The 22,626-nt window shown below is 41.6% G+C and overlaps 1 protein-coding gene across 1 annotated transcript in view; it reads right to left on the minus strand.

Moving 5' to 3' along the window:
- The window catches only part of LOC311133416 (receptor-type tyrosine-protein phosphatase T-like), a gene marked incomplete at both ends in the record, with an annotated part of 396,537 nt that overhangs the window by 59,842 nt on the left and 314,069 nt on the right, over positions 1 to 22,626 (minus strand). The window contains one exon of the mRNA XM_084166909.1: positions 13,880 to 14,067. Within this exon, the coding sequence (XP_084023035.1) occupies positions 13,880 to 14,067 (188 nt within the window). The remainder of the gene's footprint in view (positions 1 to 13,879; positions 14,068 to 22,626) is intronic.

Raw genomic sequence — 22,626 nt, forward strand, 5'->3', positions numbered from 1 at the left:
GGTAGACTTTATTGAACTAATTATGTGACTTCTGATGGTAATTGGTTGCACCAGATCTTATTTAGGGGCTTCATAGCAAAGGGGGTGAATACATATGCACGCACCACTTTTCCGTTATTTATTTTTTAGAATTTCTTGAAACAAGTAATTTTTTTCATTTCACTTGACCAATTTTGACTATTTTGTGTATGTCCATTATATGAAATCCAAATAAAAATCCATTTAAATTACAGGTTGTAATGCAACAAAATAGGAAAAACACCAAGGGGGTGAATACTTTAGCAAGGCACTGTATATCTTTAGTCTGTGATTCTCCGAACATGCACTTTGTAGCCTATAGCCTATAGGGTATGGATGATTTTTTTGAAACCATACTAAATAGCCTATAGGCGCAATTGATATTTCACGCCCAGCGGAGAATCAGAGATGAGGGGTGGCATTTATACATTTTACAAACATTACACTACATTCATAACAGATTTCACAACATATTAAGTGTGTGCCCTCAGGCCTCTACTCTACTACCACATATCTATAACACAAAATCCATGTGTACATGTGTGTATAGTGCGTATGTTATCTTGTGTTTGTATGCATGTGTTTATGTTTGTGTTGCTTCACAGTCCCCGCTGTTCCATAAGGTGTATTTTTATATATTTTTTAAATCTAATTTTACTGCTGGCATGAGTTACTTGATGTGGAATAGAGTTCCATGTAGTCATGGCTCTATGTAGTACTGTGCGCCTCACATAGTCTGTTCTGGACTTGGGGACTATGAAGAGACCTCTGGTGACATGTCTTGTGTGGTATGCATGGGTGTCCGAGCTGTGTGCCAGTAGTTCAAACAGACAGCTTGGTGCATCCAACATGTCAATACCTCTCACAAATACAAGTAGTGATGAAGTCAATCTCTCCTCCACTTTGAGCCAGGAGAGATTGACATGCATATATTAATGTTATCTCTCTGTGTACATCCAAGGGCCAGCCGTGCTGCCCTGTTCTGAGCCAATTGCAATTTTCCTAAGTCCCTCTTTGTGGCACCTGACCACACGACTGAACAGTAGTCCAGGTGCGACAAAACTAGGGCCTGTTGATAGTGCTGTTAAGAATGCAGAGAAGTGATTTATTATAGACATACTTCTCCCCAACCTAGCTACTGTTGGATCAATATGTTTTGACCATGACAGTTTACAATCCAGGGTTACTCCAAGCAGTTTAGTCTCCTCAACTTGCTCAATTTCCATATTATTCATTACAAGATTTAGTTGAGGTTTAGGGTTTAGTGAATGATTTGTACAATGCTTTAAGTTCTTTAAATATTTAGGACTAACTTATTCCTTGCCACATATTCTGAAACTAACTGCAGCTCTTTGTTAAGTTTTGCAGTCATTTCAGTCGCTGTAGTAGCTGACGTGTATAGTGTTGAGTCATCCGCATACATAGACACACTGGCTTTACTCAGGCTTCCATTAAAGAACACCCACTGTGTTCTGTTAGGCAGGTAACTTTTATCCACAATATAGCAGGGGGTGTAAAGCCTTAACATATACGTTTTTCCAGCAACAGACTATGATCGATAATGTCAAACGCCGTGCTGAAGTCTAACAAAACAGCCCCCACAATCTTTTTATCATCAATTTCTCTCAGGCAATCATCAGTCATTTGTGTAAGTGCTGTGCTTGTTGAATGTCCTTCCCTATAAGCGTTCTGAAAGTCTGTTGTCAATTTGTTTACTGTAAAATAGCATTGTATCTGGTCAAACATAATGTGCCTTTTACTGAGGGGTGTATTCTGTCTGGCCACTCTACCATAAATGCCTGATTGGTGGAGTGCTGCAGAGATGGTTGTCCTTCTGGAAGGTTCTCCCATCTCCACAGAGGAACTCTGGAGCTCTGTCAGAGTGACCATTGGGTTCTTGGTCACGTCCTGACCAAGGACCTTCTCCCCCGATTGCTCAGTTTGGCCGGGTGGCCAGCTCTAGAAATAGTCTTGGTGGTTCGAAACGTTTTACATTTAAGAATGATGGAGGCCACTGTGTTCTTGGGGACCTTCAATGCTGCAGTAAATGTTTGGCACCCCTTCCCCAGATCTGTGCCTCGACACAATCCTGTCTCGGAGCTCCACGGAATATTCCTCCGATCTCATGGCTTGGTTTTTCTCTGACGCACTGTCTACTATGTGATCTTATATAGACATGCCTAATCAATTGAATTTACCACAGGTATATCAAGTTGTAGAAACATCTCAAGGATGGTCAATGGAAACAGGATGCACCTGAGTTTTGAGTCTCATAGTAAAGGGTTATACATTTGCTAACATTTCTAAAATCCTGTTTCAATTAGTCATTATGGGGTATTGTGTGTAGATTGATGAGTAAAAAAATTATTTTATTATATTTTAGAATAAGGCTGTAACATAACAAAATGTGGAAAAGGGGAAGGGGTCTGAATACTTTCCGAATGCACTGTATAGCCTAATAAGCAACAAATTCTCAAAGAAATTTCATCAATTACAAATTACATGACCCTCCCCTTGATTAAGAAAATACTAAACCCTCCCCTTGACTGAAATTGAAAAAACATGACCGTCCCCCATTTTCCTGCATGTACACATTATGTAAATATCAATCCATCCCTAACCCTAACCTTAAATTAAATTTTTCAGTAGAGAACCTAACCAAACAACTAGGTTAATCAACTATGATTTCAATAATGAAGAATATGTTTTATTGTCACATACACCAGATAGGGGCAGTGAAATGTGGTGTTTTACAGCGTCAAAGTATAGTTATTTGGTCTTCTGTTATTAAAGCAGGCTACTGATTAGGCAGGCTCGGTTAGCTAGCTAATGTTTAACCACATAACAATTACCAGTGTCTTTGGTTTAACCAAGAGCATTGTAGCTAGCTAGCTATTTTAATGAGGGGTTAGTGGAGAAGGAGGACTTGGAAGACCAGCATGACTGGGAAGGAGTGGCGGAGGAGGGAGAAGCAGGGTGAGAAGAAGAGACAGAACAGGCTCTCACTGGGGAAGAGGCCCTTGATTGAGATGGGGTGAGGGAGAGCCAAGCGAGATTATACTCCAAACTTAATAGCCAATATTGTAAACCACTAACTGCATACTTTGAGTCTATATGAAACACAGATATGATTACTTTTACTCTGGCAGTTTTTGTGCAATTACAATAAAAGAAAATGACCTCTAACCATATTCTCTCTCTCCATCGCTCTCTCCATGCAGGCCTACTTTCACTATGTGGTGGAGAAGTTGTTCTCTGCTTAGCTGACAGAGATAGGACATACAGGAGTCCTCTGCGTTGGAGCAGTCAAATGAGTGAGCAGCTGCTCTTGCGATCATTGTCACGAAGCCCCACCCGCCCCACCCGCTATTGCGATCATTGTCACAAAGTCACACTCAACTTAGAAGTTCAGAACAAGAAAGTGTAGGCTATTTAGAAATAATTACGCTCAAATTGAAAAATCATTCAACTAAATAATGAGTATTTCTATCATCCTAATCAAGGTGTAGATTACATCTCACATTCCAGTGTTCAAACTTGTAAACAAGGCTGCATGGGATTGCTCTTAATGCGGCCAATGGCAATGTCCGCTTTAGGTATAATGCCGGGAGCCACTTGTGAATTTGACAGCTTTAGCGCAGTTTCATCTCCAACACTGCCAAAACAACCCCTTTGCGGATGTTGGCTAAAGCGGATCTGATTAAATCGAGCCCTAAATCTAATTCCATATTCTGTATCTTTCTGTCCTTTCTATAGATTGTGCTTATGCCCCACTGCAATGACCTGGAGATCACTGATTCTGAGGGATGTGTGGTGGCCACCAACAGTACCTGGGGCACATTCCAACAGTGCCAGGGACAGGTTTCAGCGTTACCGCAGTCCGGAGAACAGCCAGAGCGGGGTCAAGACACCCTCCACAGACATCTGACGCAACTTCATCTTTGGTGTGTCAGCTCTGCTGCACCAGGGAGCTAAAGGTATGGCACCGCACTCCCAACAGTCATGTATGACTGCTTAAACATACTAATATGCTCATTTATGTGTTTCTTAACTAAAGGTGTAAAGGTTTCTTATGCCTCAATAATACTGAGGAATGGCGTGGAATTACTTTGCTTATATACAGTACATTCGGAAAGAATTCAGACCCCTTGACTTTTTTCACATTTAGTTACGTTACAGCCTTATTATAAAATTGATTAAATAAATAAAAAATCCTCAATCTACACACAATACCCCATAAAGACAAAACAAAAACAGGTTATTAAAATTGTTTTGCAAATGTATAAAAAATGTAAAACAGAAATACCTTAAGTATTCAGACCTTTTGCTATGAGACTCGAAATGGAGCTCAGCTGCATCCTGTTTCCATTGATCATCCTTGAGATGTTTCTACAACTTCATTGGAGTCCACCTGTGGTAAATTCAATTGATTGGACATGATTTGAAAAGGCACACACACAGTGGCCTCCATCATTCTTAAATGGAAGACGTTTCAAACAACCAAGACTCTTCCTAGAGCTGGCCACCCGGCCAAACGGAGCAATCGGGGGAGAAGGGCCTTGATCAGGGAAGTGACCAATAACCCGATGGTCACTCTGACAGAGCTCCAGAGTTCCTCTGTGGCGAAGGGAGGACCTTCCAGAAGGACACCCATCTCTGCATTACTCCACCAAGACGGAAGCCACTCTTCAGTAAAAGGCACATGACAGCCTGCTTGGAGTTTGCCAAAAGGCACCCAAAGACTCTCAGACCATGAGAAACAAGATTCTCTGGTCTGATGAAACCAAGAATGAACTCTTTGGCCTGAATACCAAGCGTCACGTCGGGAGGAAACCTGGTACCATCCCTACGGTGAAGCATGATGGTGTCAGCATCATGCTGTGGAGATGTTTTTCAGCTGCAAGGACTGGGAGACTAGTCAGGATTGAGGGAAAGATGAATGGAGCAAAGTACAGAGATCCATGATGAAAACCTGCTCCAGAGTGCTCAGGACCTCAGACTGGGGCGAAGGTTCACCTTCCAACAGGACAATGACCCTAAGCACACAGCCAAGTCAATGCAGAAATGGCTTCAGGACAAGTCTCTGAATGTCCTTGAGTGGCCCAGCCAGAGCCCGGACTTGAACCCGATTGAACATCTCTGGAGAGACCTGAAAATAGCTGTGCAGCGACGCTCCCCATCCAACCTGACAGAGCTTGAGAGGATCTGCAGAGAAGAATGGGAGAAACTCCCCAAATACCGGTCTGCCAAGCTTGTACTGTCATACCTAAGAAAACTCGTGGCTGTAATCGCTGCCAAAGGTGCTTCAACAAAGCACTGAGAAAAGGGTCTAAATACTGATTTATCTTTCTAAAAACCTGTTTTTTCTTTGTCATTATGTGGTATTGTGTGTATATTGTTGTGAAAACAACAACAATTTGATCAATTTTAGAATAAGGCTGTAATGTAACAAAATGTGGAAAAAGTCAAGGGGTCTGAATACTTTCCGAATGTGCTGTATCAAGTTGAAGCTGGTTTCCCAAGTCTTTTGTTGCTTACTGTTCAAGATGGCTAGCAAGCTAAACAGACAGCTCTGAAGCGCATCTGTTTGACGTCATGTACCCAAAGAAGACTCAACCAATCACATGACACAACACTGGACTGGCCAAGGGCAAGCATTTGTTAGTTCATCCATCACACCAGTGAAAGTGACCAATCTAAGGTTTCTAGACACGTACCCACCTCTAAGCCCACCAGCCTGAAATCCAATCAAGAAAAAAATATACGTTGAAACCCAAAGTTGTCAAGACTTGAGATAGAGCAACTTGAGAAATTGAGAGTCAAAACTTGACAAAGACAAGTGACTACTGTTGGTTGACAATTTGATGATTTTAAATGTTTTTACACGTTTGAACCATGTTTCCTTGCTTACAGTTCTATATTTCTTATTCGTATATTTATTTTTGATCTGCGGCAATATTGTTCTGCTCGCCCAAAGTCACACTTGCAAGCTCTCAAGTTTGGCCTGTCCGCTCGCCGGACATCCTCTGCTCTCTCGACCAAATTTCTTCGCTCTCAACTGGTCTGTGCGCTCGCGGGACTCGTCCTCTGCTCGCGGACCCATCCTCTGCGCTCTCAACTCAGTGTTTGCTTTCTCAATTATGTTTCATCTTGCTTGACAGTGCCACATCACGCGCAATGGACTTTAGAGGCTGATTTGACGAGATATTCCCTTGAAACGTAACAGCATTCACAGCGGAAGTCAGATGAGAGCTCACAAACACTGGAATCAAAGGCAGAGAATATAAAAAGTTCAAGATACAAATGAATGGCTCAGTACTGCACCCTTCCAGACACAGACAGTGCAAGAGAGAGAAAGAGAGAGAGAAAGAGAAAACGGTCCTCATGAACCATGATTAAAACATGTTGCTTTGCCACTCTTGGAGGAGAGAGCGCCCATGGTTATAGCTTGGTTTTGTGATTCCCTCTGTGTTCAAAGCTGACGATAATACAAAGAGGCGGATGTTTGTTTAAAAAAGTTCAGCCAGTCAAGTTTTTCCTTTCATTCATACTATGTGCAGAGTATTGCAGTAGTTCTAGTCTGGTGTGTATATATACAAGCTACATGCTATCATTTCTTAGCCAATGTTAGCTATGTGTTCAGGATTCAACCCTAATTAGGAAATGTGTGAATAATAAATTAATGAATAAGGCAAGAATGTATTTTTAAAAAATCTAACCAAATGGTTGGAGTTCAGATTCCTTTACAGCTAGGCTGGCTATCTATAGAGAAAAGGGTTGTATTAATTAGGGGTTCAGCAGCAAAGCTGGTGAAACCCTAATGTATTTGTTGGCGTTCATTAGGGGTTCAGCAGCGAAGCTGGTGAAACCCGATTGCATTGGTTGGCGTTGAATATTATTATTATCATTATTATTATTATTATTATTATTATTATTATTATTATTATTATTATTATTATTATTATTATTATTCCAGTTCCGCAAAAAGTTTGTAAAAATATGTACATTCCTGTGAGATGGTAAGGCCTAGGAGGGTGCAACCTTGCATGATGGTAAAGGGCTATGGGCCACACCCTCTCTTGCGATGCCATGCCAATTGGCCACATGGTGGTGCTATAACAAGTGATTGAAAGTGCAAACTTTAAAAGCTCACACCCCTCACCCAGTGTGACGTGGAGTCGTGAAATTCGCTACATAGGTCCCTCTCTGCATAAGGAACACATTTCCCCAAAGGACTCATGATGTCCGTCATTATGGATTTTCCGCCATTTTGAATTTTGTGAAAAACACTTAAAACGCTACTTCTCTGGTACTGAATGACCGATCAGCACAAAACGTGATACATGGCATCTATGGGCCAAGGTCTCTCAAGGCAATATTTTCCAGGGCAGCATGTCAAACAATAACCATTCACATGGGTGTGGTCTGGCACATAAGTGCATACAAATCAGACACAGATATTCGGATTTCGATATATAACACTGTCAAGACTCAACATATGCAAGCACATTCAGATCGACCACACGGTGGCGCTATAACGGGCACATGTTTATAACTCTTGATCAGTTTGAGATTTGGCATACATGCTCAGGGATATGAGTCTAGCTATCCTGTAAAGTATGGTTCAGTGTGGCTGGATGGTGGCACTGTTGGACAGGAAAAAACATGAATGCAAGTTCATTGATGGCCATATTGTTTCAGCTTGAGTCTTGAAATATATTGGGTTTGAAGATGTGTATCCATAGATGCTATATACCAAATTTTGTGCCGATCAGTCCAGCGATTCTGGAAAAGAAGACATTTCATTTAGTGAACATCATAAAGAATTGTCCAAGATACATCAAAAGCATATTGCTTGGTCAGTTTGATTTTGAGTTCTGATAATTGACAAGTGTGGTAAACAGTACAGTACCTCAACCTAGGGCAATGTGTTCAATTTGTCATGATGGTGACACTGTGTGTTCACAGCGGAACCCCGGCATTGCTGCTTGCAGCTATATTTCAACTTGGTCTTGTCCACAGAATTATTACTGACTCCTATCCAATTATTTAAGATTTTGACATTGCCTGTTTCAAATGTAAGAGTCAATCCGGTAAGAACACCTTTCTATGTACCAGCGCTGCTGAGTGGAACAAACTACTACAACAACTTAAAGCTATACCGACCAGAACTTATTTTAAAAACAATGTCAAAAGCTGGCTGATGACTGAACCATAGAACCATTTTCATATCTGTATCTAAGTGATGTATCTATGTCTGTACTGTAATGAAAATAAGTAATTTACTTAATTGCGTTATCCCTGTCAAGTTTTTAAAATGTATGAACTGTGTCTATATGTAATTTTTTAAACTGTCAAATAAAATCAATCAATCAACCCCAAATCCATAATGGGCATCTCTGGCATCACCTGTGTTTGAGAGTTTAGAAACGAAGATTTCAGTGTCATGTTCATTAAGCAACAAAGAAAGCAGAACTAAACAGGGCCCCTCCCTACCTGGATTTCAGTAATGCTTGTGTTTCTGCTGCATGACCTAATGAACACGACCCAGGCCCGTATGCCAGTGTGTTGCAGTCCGATGGCTCACTCTGGCTAGTGTTTATCTATCCATCGTTTCTTGTCCGATAATGAGACCAAGTGGGAATGAGGTGAATAATTGCACGCCTGCGGGGAAACGATCAACTTCCCTTTTACTTTGCGGTCAGGGGATTGCTGTTTTTTTTCCAAAAAGAAAAACAAAATGCCCTTAATGCAATCCCTCTCATCTCCAATCTGTAGTTGTCTGGGCCTATTAATATTCTTGAAAAAGAAAAAGAGAGAGGAAAGAGAAAGAGAAGAGGGAGATGAGAAGAGAAAAGGGAGAACTCCCACACTCTCTCGTCCCCTGGGTGATGCGATGTGATAAGATAGAGTCAAGGGTGTGGGAGGGAGAGAGGGTCCCTGTACGCAGAGAAATGGAGACAGGCAAAAAGCCCATAGGGCAGAGGAAGCATTGCCTCCCCCACAGCCTCATCATCACACACACGCGTGCAAGGACACACGCATAAAGACACATGGGCGCATGTATAAACACACACGCGTGCGTGTGGACATACACAGACAACACACACAAGCACAAACATACGCACACGCAGGCATGCTCACACACCAAACACAAAAGAACACAGACAGAGGCTCATGTTCAGAGTAATACATACACAGACAGACATGCTCACATACAGTACATACTTGCAAAAACAACTCTTCAACCAAACCTTTGAAAAATGTACAGTAAAAGACAGATGCTGGTTGTGAGTGCTCCTGGATGCTAGCACATTTAGGCAGTTCCAGTGAGTAGGCACTCCATGGGTGCTCTATGACCTTTTGTTTATCAACAGATACCTTTTACTGTGGGGCCATTAACCAGCCCTAGTTTTGGGTGAGTGTCCCAAATGGCACCCTATTCTCTATATAGTGTACTACTTTTGACCAAAGCCCTTTTGGCCCTTCACTATATACGGAATAGGTTGCCATTTGAGACCCGGGCCTGGGATGAGGTTGCCTTGTCTTTTTACATATTTTCTCCAAAAATAAACTGATGACACACTGCAATAAAATTATAATACGACAGAAGGGGAGGCGCTGCCTTATGCGAGCTGTGGAATGTGTCTCAAATAGCACCCTATTCCCTAAGAGAGGTTAAAAGTAGTGCACTATAAAGGGAATATGGTGCCATTAGGGTTGCAGCCATTGTTAGCATGCAATGGCACACACAGAGAAGGGGGTAGAGGGCTCTATCTCAATCCAATGTGCTAGCGATTGAGGTCGTGTCCCTTTATGACGGCGACCAAATGTCCAAATGCTTTTGACTTTGATTCAATTAGTCCTCTCCCGTTCTTTATGTGTCTCTAGATGTCCCTGTTAACTGATCCGTTCCTCTGTTTGCCTATGTGGGCCCATCCATTTGTGTGTTTGTGTGTGTGTGGTTTGTGCCAGTGAGGGCTGTCTCCCTCTCTCAGTGCATCTGTCAGGATGTGAGTAATAGGCCGATTATGCTGACAAACACACACAGGTGGCCGCTATCGCCTTTAATCAGAGTCCCCAGAGTCCCCACTGAATGTACAGTATGTGTCTTAAGATATTCTCACATCACCACAGTCACGATCCACTAGCCACAAGTCGTGTTCGGGAATGCGTGCCAATTTATTGACTTTCCCCATCGACTGTATGAAAAAACACGACCTTTATATTTCAGAAGCAAGCGTGGACACACGGGCAGCGAGTAAAATATAAGTGCCAAAAGAGTGCCAACTTAATTTGCAATGTGATAGGTGCTGGAATTGTTAGGCAAATCAGGTTAGAGGGGGAAACGAAAACAAAAAGGCGTTATGAAAATATCCCCGGTGATGGATGATCCTTTAAATAAGAGGCACAATTGCTGGCTTTATCAGTGCAGGCACAGTGAGTGAGGGAAAAAGGCAATGTATCTCATGTTTACAAGACAGGAAAAGGGAAGCTACTGGAGGCCTACAGCCAAGAAGTTGAATAGAACCTTCACAACCTTCACATTAACAAAGCTCTAAGATTCTTCCTTTTCTACTCTATGTATTTCTGCCCTTATGTACCAAGAAGAGGAAAAAACTCTTAATTGACATAGTCTTACTGTATATGGTAAGTATCAGTAAAGTACTGTATTACAGAGAGCCTTAGGAATGGCTTTCTCTAGAAGACCAGTCTATAGAACTAGGCACAATAATCGACTACCTACTGCATAGTGTTCCCGGAAGACTGACTTTTTCAATGAAAGGGAAAGTTAATAAAAGTGGGACTAGACAACTAGCAGGGCTCCAGACTGCAACAATTAAGTCGCATTGTGCGACCCTTTAACTTGGCTGTGCAAGTTACATTTTGAATTGGTCGCACTGGTGCAAGCTGCACATTCTACCTGGCCACGTCAATCCAATTGTCCTATTTTTTGGGCGGATAAAATCATGATTTTTTTTATTGTAAAGTGCATTATCCTTCATATTCCTGTAATAAAAGTGTTTGCACTGCCGCTGTGCCTGGCTGTTTCGCTGGGGCTGCTATAATGAGCGAGCCTCTCACACTCTCTCTCCTCCTCGTGTGCCCATCGTGATTGTATAACATTTCAAAATGTAATTGCGGGGGAAAGAGTAATAAGTGTAGGGGAAAAAAACTCTCCATAGTAAAGAGAGGAGGGTCTCAACTTTCTGTAGGTATACTATAATGTATTTCTCAGTTATCATTATTGAGCTCAAAGCACACTGTTTTACAATCAAGTTATCTGATATGGCTTTGAAATACGGAGCGTGTGAAATTCCGCATCGGCCATCGTACAGTAGATTAATACATGGCTACTAACAGTAGGTGTTCAATTTAGATTTAGCAATCTAGTTTATGTGTTTTGAGTTTCCACTTCCTCAGGTGGTGAATTAGCACTAATTGAATTAGGCCTATATAATATTTTATAAAATATACAATATTTTCAGAATACGCTAAAATCTCAGGATATTAAATTAGCATGGAAAAATATGAAATAATGGCAATAGGAAAAAGGAGAAGAAGAACTCATGAAATGGAACGGGAAAAATATTTTTCATACATGTTTTAATAGGCTGTAGTCTACCATTTGTATTTTAAATGTATACCTTTGCTTATTTGATCTGGTCACTAACATAGGCATATGACTTTGCAGCACATTCTTGTTTAAAAAACATCTAATCTGTGCTTCAGAACCAAAAGTTGTGCATCTTGACTGTTAACCAATGACCCGTCATCAGCTTTGGCGCGCAAAGGCGGGCACACATATCCAGATTAGTGACCAGAAAGCACTTGTTTAATTTTCTCAGGTTTTGTCTGGCAAAAACAGAGTAGCCTACCTACAGTACGTTAATATTATCCATAGAAAGTACTGTTTAGCAATCTGCTACAGACGCATCTCTGCCACAACAATAGGCTATCTGGTGATTTCATTGATCATTTTCATATTTCAGATAGGTCTAGTTTGGTTGGGTTATAATTATATACCTCAGTGGTGGTACTGGCTATATGTTTAAAGATAGCTGTAACATTGCACTACCTCAGTAGTTATGGAATGAAGGCGTAACATATTCTGGCGAATTAATTACCATATTGTGAGGAAGAAAAAGGCTACAGACAGATCATGCTTTCTATCCAATCCTGCACCCTCCACCCTCCACTGCATACAGTTAGGCCATATGATCCTGCTTGTTCTGGACTCCTGAGAAGTGGCAATGTGACATGATATCCCTAGTTGATATCGACTGCTAACATAAATGACTTTCAGCTCAAAATGCAGGTGTAAAACAACGTTTATTTCTGTATCTTGCGTTTATGGCTGTAATGACATTTGCGCATTGATTGTGCGCATGTGCGTGCGTGGTGGTCGCAAGCTTTGAAACGCTCCTTTTCGGGGGTCCCGGGTCAAAAAGTTTGAAAACCACTGAGCTAGCGAACATATTGCTGATTTGCTGTACAGCTGTAGGATCTGGTGCAGCACAAACATCAAATAGTAGGGAGAGAGGATTGGCATAAATTAATATGCAGCAAAAACATTTTGGGCTGATCAAGTATTTGAACCATTTACTTTGCAAGCTCACCAGCAATGGGGCATCAAGCAACAACTATTAGCATAGGCCTACTGGTCTTTTAGCATGTCCAAATTGCTTGATATTTATAATTTACTTGCATTTGCAATTTGTTGTCAACATTAATTATTACATTTGTTGTGTTGTAGACAAATAATGAAAAGGTCTGTCTGGAAGCCTCAATAAATAGACAAAGATTAGTAGTAGTTTAACAAGTCATTGCCTGTATAGATTTTTTTTTACTTGACTTGAGACTTGAAAAAGCTTTTGACTCGACTTTACTTGCTCTTACTGTAGAATGCACGACTTGGGCTTGACTCGAGACTTGACCCGATCTACTTGGGACTCGACTTGAGACTTGGACCTTGTGACTTGAGACTTGTTTGTGACTCTACTAATATTGACTTGGTCCCATCTCTGCTGGAGACCCTTTTGAGTTAGTTTTACATTTACATCTGAGTCATTTAGCAGACTCTCTTATCCAGAGCGACTTACAGTAGTTAATAAAAGGCTGAACCGGCTCTTTATAGGTATAGATACATCTGCAGCAATATTGAAGGTTACGTGCTTTTCACTCTCAGGAGAAAAGGAAAAATAATTGGATGAGTGATTTGGCATTAGGAATATGACTGTGGGCATATTTAATTGTATTTTGTTACTTCACTTAACGTATTTATCACTTTTGTGCCACCTTCAAATGTAAATACTTAAGATGCAATGCAGAGTAAAAAAAACCCACTAATATTCCAAGACGAGTTGAACATTGATCAATAGGATTGGGTGGAAGTCCGTTTTATATTTCAGATAATTAATTTGTGTTGGTAAACTATCAATATTAATGATGTTTTTAAATGTGATTTTCAATAAATATTTGATTAGTGTTTCTCTTGTTATAAAGAGGGAAAGTGCACATTTGATGTCATCATATCATTCAAACAGAGATGTGAGCTGTTGTTAAAACATATGGGGTAAGGAATCAAATAAACTCAAACAGAGCTCAAACAACAATAGGATTCCTTTAAGGCAGAAAATCAGCAATGCAACTGGATTATGTCTGGTCGAAGTGTAGGATGTCTAGTAAAAGTGAAAACTGACGATATTGGAAATTTGAATTGAACGTCAAAGTTGTCTTGATAACATCATTATTAAGTTCCTGGCAAACAGCATAGAGACCACAATGACGCGACCTCATGTCAAAAAACACACTTCAGAATTCCCTGCAATGTTGATAAAACCGTACTAACTATTCTTACCTCGTACTCTTCCTTGAAGCCGTAGCCCTGGCCACACTTCATCTGGGTGATGTGCTGGAGGAGGTCGGCTACACGGATGGCTGGCTGGAACTGGCCTGCTTGGTAGGACATCTCTACCGACTCACAGCCCCCGTACGGGTACGTCTGGATGGTCAACGATGGCTGAGCCAACTCACTATGGCTGCTGTCTGTGGACCAAGGAGAACACACTCAGTATCCACTTACTCTGTGACATTCTCAGGAGAGAGCGTGTTTGGGTTAGCATTGAACCGCATAGCGGACAGTCTGTGTTAGAATGATTCAGTGGAACATTCATTTTGATATAATGAAGTCTCACGTTTTCATGAAATGTTGTTCTCTCAAACGTTGAGGGAATTCTTTCAGTGGAGACCTCTATAGCTCTCTGCAGGTCTCGAAAAACGTTGAAAGCATGAGATCTTCAAACTCTTACAGTTAACTCTCCATAGACCCTGTTTCTAGACAACAGCCATCCTCTATCTCTATCTCGCTGCTACGCAATCATTAATGATGATATTCAAAGTTAAATGGGTAATCCAAGAGACACTATGCTTCACTACTTTAAATACAATCTAGTAATTGAGCCTTCCTAAAATTAGGATTGGTGAGATTGAAGTAGTACATTGCTTCTAATCAGTCCATTAAGAAGAGGAAACGGGAGATGAGTGGCAGAGAAATTCTCAATATTACAGGCATTAAATACCTAAAGTACCATTGCAAATGTGGTAGGCTAATATCACCCCGTGTTTTATTAATGTGGCTATTTGCATCTTAATTATCTCTGAAATTTAATACACACTTAGAGCTCTGTTTTCGGCTGTCTCTAAGGAGGCGCAAGTGTCAAATGCATGTTAGTTTTCAATTTCGGCATGTCAAAACTGGCACACTGGCATTTTCCAGCCCCTAATGCCAGATTCAGCAATTTACCTGTCTAACATCAGCTTGCTTGCACTGAGGTGGGAGGGGTGGAAATATTTGAGGTGTGTCCTTAAAAACAAGCACAAAAGTGACAAAAGTGACCACTGCAGTTTGAGACTTTTTATTGATGAAAAGATCCTGGTCTTTATTATTGACGATGTGTTTCTGATATTTTAGCTAAATAATGACATTTATTAATATTAGGGTGTTTCTATTCCAAGAAAAACTAAAAAGCATTTCACAGTAGCCTATGTAGGCCTATAGCCTACTGTACCTAAAACATCCGTTCATACTAGTCCTTCAAAAATAGAAATATGGGCAGAATATTGTATAAAATATGTGTATGGTTAAAGGCCGACATTTGGTAGTTTCAATTAAATCTGTTCGCTTCAATTCAAATGTGACTTGTTCCATTCTCGTTCCATTTAGGCCTACTTGTACACTGAACGAGAGAAGCGATTTATGATATCATGCTTCTGACCTGATCCTATTTAGAAATATTTCCGCTGGTTTAAAAAACAGATTGATTATTTTTCCTTTCATTCGATTAAACACCAAACTTATTAGAAAGATTCACCGTCCATGGGTTTATGGCGAGAACGTACATGGCTTGAATGCAATGCAATTTCTTCTGCTATTTCTGGAGAAGTGCAAATATGATCTGTAAGATGGTTCCATGACGTTTATAAAACATTACATTTGCGAGCAGTATAATGGTAAGTGGACATTCCCCCTTTCTCTTTATTTTGGATCTTTATCCAGCTCCTGTGAAAAGTTTGGATGTGCATATGTGACTCGTTTCAGGAAACTAGGCGTATGTCGCGCGTCACTATTTCACAGGACAGGCATTTGAACGTAAACTTTTAAAAAGGCAGAAATGCCTTCTGGTACATGTGAACTTTCATATGCCTTAATAACAAACTTTTATGCCATCTGTAAATACGAATACAATTGTTAAATTATGAGCCTAGTTGGTTTAGCCATGTAAAAAGACAGGAACCTTCCCACTAGCCATGATTGGCTGAGATAATGGATGGGCTGGACATGCTGAGAGATGAGTTCGGATTGGTCTGCCATGTAGCTTGCTTCTGTCTATAACATGAGTTGGTCAGTATGTGTAGGTAATCCTTTCTAACACATTTTTTTTTTTTAAGATATCACACAGTAGAACTGCAAAAGTGTTGCTCTCCACTTTCTGGAGGACCACGTTTTGAAATCAGTGGAATGCCCAGTGGAATTAGAGTAGGATAAGTAAGGAGATGGAGAAAATTATGGTGTTTGATTGCAAATATGCAGAAGGAGTCAAAAAGAGAACACACAGAAGGCTGTTGTTTAAAACAACTGTCTCCGGATTATATCTTCAAACTAAGGGCAACCATGGCATCAGTGACAGAGAGCGAGAAGCGTCCATCCATGTATACGGGTAAGATAGTCTAGTTAGCTACATTTTAAGATATTACACGTTACACGTTCTAATTTTGTCAGAAAGTGGTTTTCATTTCAAGTTAAAGCATACTGTTAGGTAGCTAGCTAACGTTAGCTGGCTGGCTTGCTAGCTAACGTTACGTGTATGATCTGTGTCATAATATTGCCCAGCGACAGCCCCGAAACCTGAAGGATCTGGAGAAGGTCTGTATGGAGGAGTGGGCCAAAATCCCTGCTGCAGTGTGTGCAAACCTGGTCAAGACCTACAGGAAACGTATGATCTCTGTAATTGCAAACAAAGGTTTCTGTACCAAATATTAAGTTCTGCTTCTCTGATGTATCAAATACTTATGTCATGCAATAAAATGCAAATGAATTACTTAAAAATCATACAAGGTGATTTCCTGGATTTTTGTTTTAGATTCCGTCTCTCACAGTTGAAGTGTACCTATGATAAAAATGACAGACCTCTACATGCTTTGTAAGTAGGAAAACCTGCAAAATCGGCAGTGTATCAAATACTTGTTCTCCCCACTGTATACCTGTTCTGAAAGGCCCCAGAGTCTGCAACACCACTAAGCAAGGGGCACCACCAAGCAAGCGGCACCATGAAGACCCAGGAGCTCTTCAAACAGGTCAGGGACAAAGTTGTGGAGAAGTACAGATCAGAGTTGGGATATAAAAAAAAATATATCAGAAACTTTGAAAATCCCACGGAGCGCCATTAAATCCATTATTAAAAAATGGAACGAATATGGCACCACAACAAACCTGCCAAGACAGGGCTGCCCACCAAAATTCACGGACCAGGCACGGAGGGCATTAATCAGAGAGACAACAGAGACCAAAGATAACCCTGAAGGAGCTGCAAAGCTCAACAGCGGAGATGGGAGTATCTGTCCATAGGACCACTTTAAGCCATACACTCCACAGAGCTGGGCTTTATGGAAGAGTGGCCAGAAAAAAGCCATTCCTTAAAGAAAAAAATAAGCAAACACGTTTGGTGTTCGCCAAAAGGCATGTGGGAGACTAAAATATAGCTTTTTGGCCATCAAGGAAAACGCTATGTCTGGCGCAAACCCAACACCTCTCATCTCCCAGAGAACACCATCCCCACAGGGAAGCATGGGTGTGGCAGCATCATGCTCTGGGGATGTTTTTCAATGGCAGGGACTGGGAAACTGGTCAGAATTGAAGGAATGATGGATGGCGCTAAATACAGGGAAATTCTTGAGGGAAACCTGTTTCAGTCTTCCAGAGATTTGAGACTGGGACGGAGGTTCACCTTCCAGCAGGACAATGACCCAAAGCATACTGCTAAAGCAACACTTTAGTGGTTTAAGGGGACATATTTAGATATCTTGGAATGGCCTAGTCAATGCCCAGACATCGATCCAATTGAGAATCTTTGGTATGACTTAAAGATTGCTGTACACCAGCGGAACCCATCCAACTTGAAGGAGCTGGAGCAGTTTTGCCTTGAAGAATAGGCAAAAATTCAAGTGACTAGATGTACCAAGCTTATAGAGACATACCCCAAGAGACTTGCAGCTGTAATTGCGGCAAAAGGTGGCTCTACAAAGTATTGACTTTGGGGGGGGGGGGTGAATAGTTATGCATGCTCAAGTTTTCCGTTCTTTGGTCTTATTTCTTATTTGTTTCACAATTTTTAAAAAATTGCATGTTGTGTAAATCAAATGATACAACCCCCACCAAAATCAATTTTAATTCCAGGTTGTAAGGCAACAAAATAGAAAAATGCCAAGGGGGGTGAATACTTTCGCAAGCCACTGTATAGCCTAATGTTAGATAGCTAACATTGAACCTGGTTGGTTAGTTACCTATAGATTCATGCAGGTTAGTAATGTTATGAGTTGGGATTATGGTTCAATGTTTAGCTAGCTAGCTTGCTACATGTCTGAACAAAAGACTCCACTATGCAAGTAACCATTTCAATAGAATATTATTGATGTCACTGCTCTGGCTATCTAATCTGATTTCAGAGCACTCTCATCTGAGTGAGTCAGAGCGCAGAATAACTGAACAACTGAATAACTCTCAACACTTGATGAATATGGCCTGGGTCAGTAAACGTCGGCAAAAAAACATAATTAAATTGTTGCCTGCAGCACAGTTACAGCCTAACCAGCTCTGCTAGGGCGAGTAAAATGGTCAGAGTGAGCTGTTCTCTCATTTGTGTCTGGAAGTAGCTAGCAAGCTAGCCAACGTTAGCCAGTTAGCTTGGGTGCTTGACAGCTGTTTTTAGATCAGAACGCTTGGATCAACCCTACTCCTCGGCCAGAGCGTCCAGTGTGCGCTCTGAATGCTCCGAGAGCAAAACGCTCTGAATTTACAAACGGACAATCTGACAACGCTCTGAGTTTACGACCGCCCAGAGTGCACTCTGAGCACTCCCGATTGAATTTACGAGTACACCCATAGTACAAACCAGCCTTTAGTCTTGTATATGGCCTCACATGTGAATCCTTAAAGAGATGGGTGGGGCTAATGCTTAAGAGGGTGTGAATGATGCTGAATGGGTGTAGACAAAGAAGAGCTCTCCAGCAGGTTTACCAAAACATTCAAGGACCATTTTCTCAAAAGTGAGGTTACAAGTTCATCAACTTTCAAACAGAATTACTTTCCCATTGTTCCTCAACTGTAGTGTATGATATACAATTTTCTAGCTCTGAGTAAAAAACACAATTTCAAATGTTGCTACATCAGACCGAATCGAGCCTGTCAGTCACATATAACCTTCCATAGTCTAAGTTGCCTTGTCTGTATTATTCACCCACGGGGAGCAATTATGGTGCCTGTAAATATATTTATAACCTATTTAAAATAAGTTGTTTTGTTTTCATTAGAATTTGATTAGAATTATGCAGTCTTTTTAAGCCTTATCAATAGCCTAGTGAATGTAATATTGCTTATTGACTACATTTGGCATGTCCAGACTGCAATTTACAGTATTGGCCTAGCCCTTATACAGTACTTTCAGAAAGTATTCATACCCCTTATTCCACATTTTGTTGTGTTACAGCCTGAATTCAAAATGGATTAAATTGTTTTTTTCTCACCCACTTACACAAAATACCCCACGACAAAGTGAAAACCTGTTTTATCTCATTTACATACATTTTCACACTCCTGAGTCAATACTTTGTAGAAGCACCTTTGGCAAGATATGTACAACATTTTAAAGTGGCATTATTAAAGTGACTAGTGTTCCATTTATTAAAGTGGCCAGTGATTTTCAAGTCTGTATGTAGGCAGCAGCGCCTCTGTGCTAGTGATAGCTGTTTAAGAGTCTGATGGCCTTGAGATAGAAGCTGTTTTTCTGTCTCTCGGACCCAGCTTTGATGCATCTGTACTGACCTCGCCTTCTGGATGATAGCGGGGTGAACAGGCAGTGGCTCGGGTGGTAGTTGTCCTTGATTATATTTTTGGCCTTCCTGTGACATCGGGTACTGTAGGTGTCCTGGAGGGCAGGTAGTTTGCCCCTGGTGATGCGTTGTGCAGACCGCACCACCCTCTGGAAATCCCTGCGGTTGTGGGCGGTGCAGTTGGCTTACCAGGGGATGATACAGCACGACAGGATGCTCTCAATTGTGCATCTGTAAAAGTTTGTGAGGGTTTTAGGTGACAGGCCAAATTTCTTCAGCCTCCTGAGGTTGAAGAGACGCTGTTGTGCCTTCTTCACCACACTGCCTGTGTGGGTGGACCATTTCAGTTTGTCAGTGATATGTACGCTGAGGAACTTAAAACTTTCCACCTTCTTCACTGCTGTCCCGTCGATGTGGATAGGGGGGTACTCCCTCTGCTGTTTCCTGAAGTCCACGATCATCTCCTTTGTTTTGTTGACATTGAGTGAGAGGTTATTTTCCTGACACCACACTCAGAGAGCCCTCACCACCTCCCTGTAGGCTGTCTCATCATTGTTGGTAATCAAGCCTACTACTGTTGTGTCGTCTGCAAACTTGATGATTGAGTTGGAGGCGTGCATGGCTACGCAGTCATGGGTGAACAGGGAGTACAGGAGGGGGCTGAGCACACACCCTTGCACAGGGCGGGGTTGAGACCTAGGGCCTCAAGCTTAATGATGAGCTTGGAGGGTACTATGGTGTTGAATGCTGAGCTATAGACTTACATAGGTATTCCTCTTGTTCAGATGGGATAGGGCAGTGTACAGTGTGATGGTGATTGCATCGTCTGTGGACCTATTGGGGCGGAAAGCAAATTGAAGTGGGTCTAGGGCGACAGGTAAGGTGGAGGTGATATGATCCTTGACTAGTCTCTCAAAGCACTTCATAATGACAGAAGTGAGTGCTACGGGGCGATAGTCATTTAGTTCAGTTACCTTTGCATTCTTGGGTACAGGAACAATGGTGGCCATCTTGAAGCATGTGGGGACAGCAGACTGGGATAGGGAGAGATTGAATATGTCCGTGAACACACCAGCCAGCTGGTCTGCGCCTGTCATGTGCCTTTTACTGGGGAGTGGCTTCCGTCTAGCCACTGTACCATAAAGGCCTGATTGGTGGAGTGCTGCAGAGATGGTTGTCCTTCTGGAAGGTTCTCCCATCTCCACAGAGGAACTCTACAGCTCTGTCAGAGTGACCATCGGGTTCTTGGTCACTTCCATGACCATGGCCCTTCTCCCCCGATTGCTCAGTTTGGCCGGGCGGCCAGCTCTTGGAAGAGTCTTGGTGTTTCCAAACTTCTTCCATTTAAGAATGATGGAGGCCACTGTGTTCTTGGGGACGTTGAATGCTGTATAAATGTTTTGGTACCCTTCCCCTGATCTGTGCCTCGACACAATACTGTTTCAGAGCTCTACGGTCAATTCCTTCGACCTCATGGCTTGGTTTTTGCTCTGACATGCACTGTCAACTGTGGGATCTTATATAGACAGGTGTGTGCCTTTCCAAATCATGCCCAATCAATTGAATTTACCACAGGTGGACTCTACAATCAAGTTGTAGAAATATCTCAAGGATGATCAATGGAAATAGGCTGCACCTGAGTTCAATTTCGAATGTCATAGCAAATGGTCTGAATACTTATGTAAATAAGGTATTTATTTTTCCATTTTTATTTACTGAGGATTTATTTTATTTTATCAATTTCAGAATAAGGCTGTAAAGTAACAAAATGTGGAAAACGTCAAGGGGTCTGAATACTTCCCGAAGGCACTGTATTTCCATATTAAAGTAATGCAATTAGAATAATGTGGACTGCAAACATGTTCAACATATTAAGCAAATATAGGGCTGGCTATTTAACAAACCAGGCTATAATGGACTAACATTTGAATTGTAGTTGATGACAATGCAATACATAAAATACCTTAAATACACAACTTGAAGCAACCACATACCCTGAGTATACCAAACATTAAGAACACCTTCCTAATATTGAGTTGAACCCCATCTTTTGCCCTCATAACAGCCTCAATTTGTCAGGGCATGGACTCTACAAGGTGTCGAAAGCATTCCACAGGGATTCTGGCCCATGGTGACTCCAATACTTCCCACAGTTGTGTCAAGTTAGCCTCCCGAGTGGCGCAAGTTAGTCTCCCAATACTTCCCACAGTTGCGTCAAGATAGCCTCCCTAGTGGCGCAGTGGTCTAAGGCACTGCATCGCAGTGCTAGCTGTGCCACTAGAGATCCTGGTTTGAATCCAGGCTCTGTCGTAGCCGGCTGCGACTGGGAGACCCATGGGGCGGCGCACAATTGGCCCAGTGTCGTCTAGGGGAGGGAATGGCTGGCAGGGATGTAGCTCAGTTGGTAGAGCATGGCGTTTGCAATGCCAGGGTTGTGTGTTCAATTCCCACGGGGGGCCAGTATGAAAAAATAAATAAATAAATAATGTATGCACTCATTAACTGTAAGTTGCTCTGGATAAGAGCGTCTGCTAAATTACGTAAATGTAAAGTTGGCTGGATGTCATTTGGTGGACCATTCTTTATACACATGGGAAACTGTTGAGCGTGAAAAACTCAGCAGTGTTGCAGTTCTGGACACAAACCGGTGTGCTTGGCACTTACTCCCATACCCCATTCAAAGGCACTGAAATAATTTGTCATGCCCATTCACCCTCTGAATGGCACAAAAACACAATCCATGTCTCAATTGTTTCAAAGATTAAAAACCTTTGTTTAACCTGTCTCCTCCCCTTCATCTACACTGATTGAAGTGGATTTAACAAGTGACATCAATAAGGGATCATAGCTTTCACCTCGATTCACCTGGTCAGTCTTGTCATGGAAAGAGCAGGTGTTCTTAATGTTTTATATACTCAGTGTATTTAGCCATAGAGCAAGTTCTGATTGGCAACCGGAGCACAGTCTCAGCACTCAAATTAATGTTATTTCCTGTTAATG

The sequence above is a fragment of the Coregonus lavaretus genome (assembly GCF_964263955.1).
Source record: "Coregonus lavaretus genome assembly, chromosome: 8".
In the NCBI taxonomy this organism is placed as follows: Eukaryota; Metazoa; Chordata; class Actinopteri; order Salmoniformes; family Salmonidae; genus Coregonus; species Coregonus lavaretus.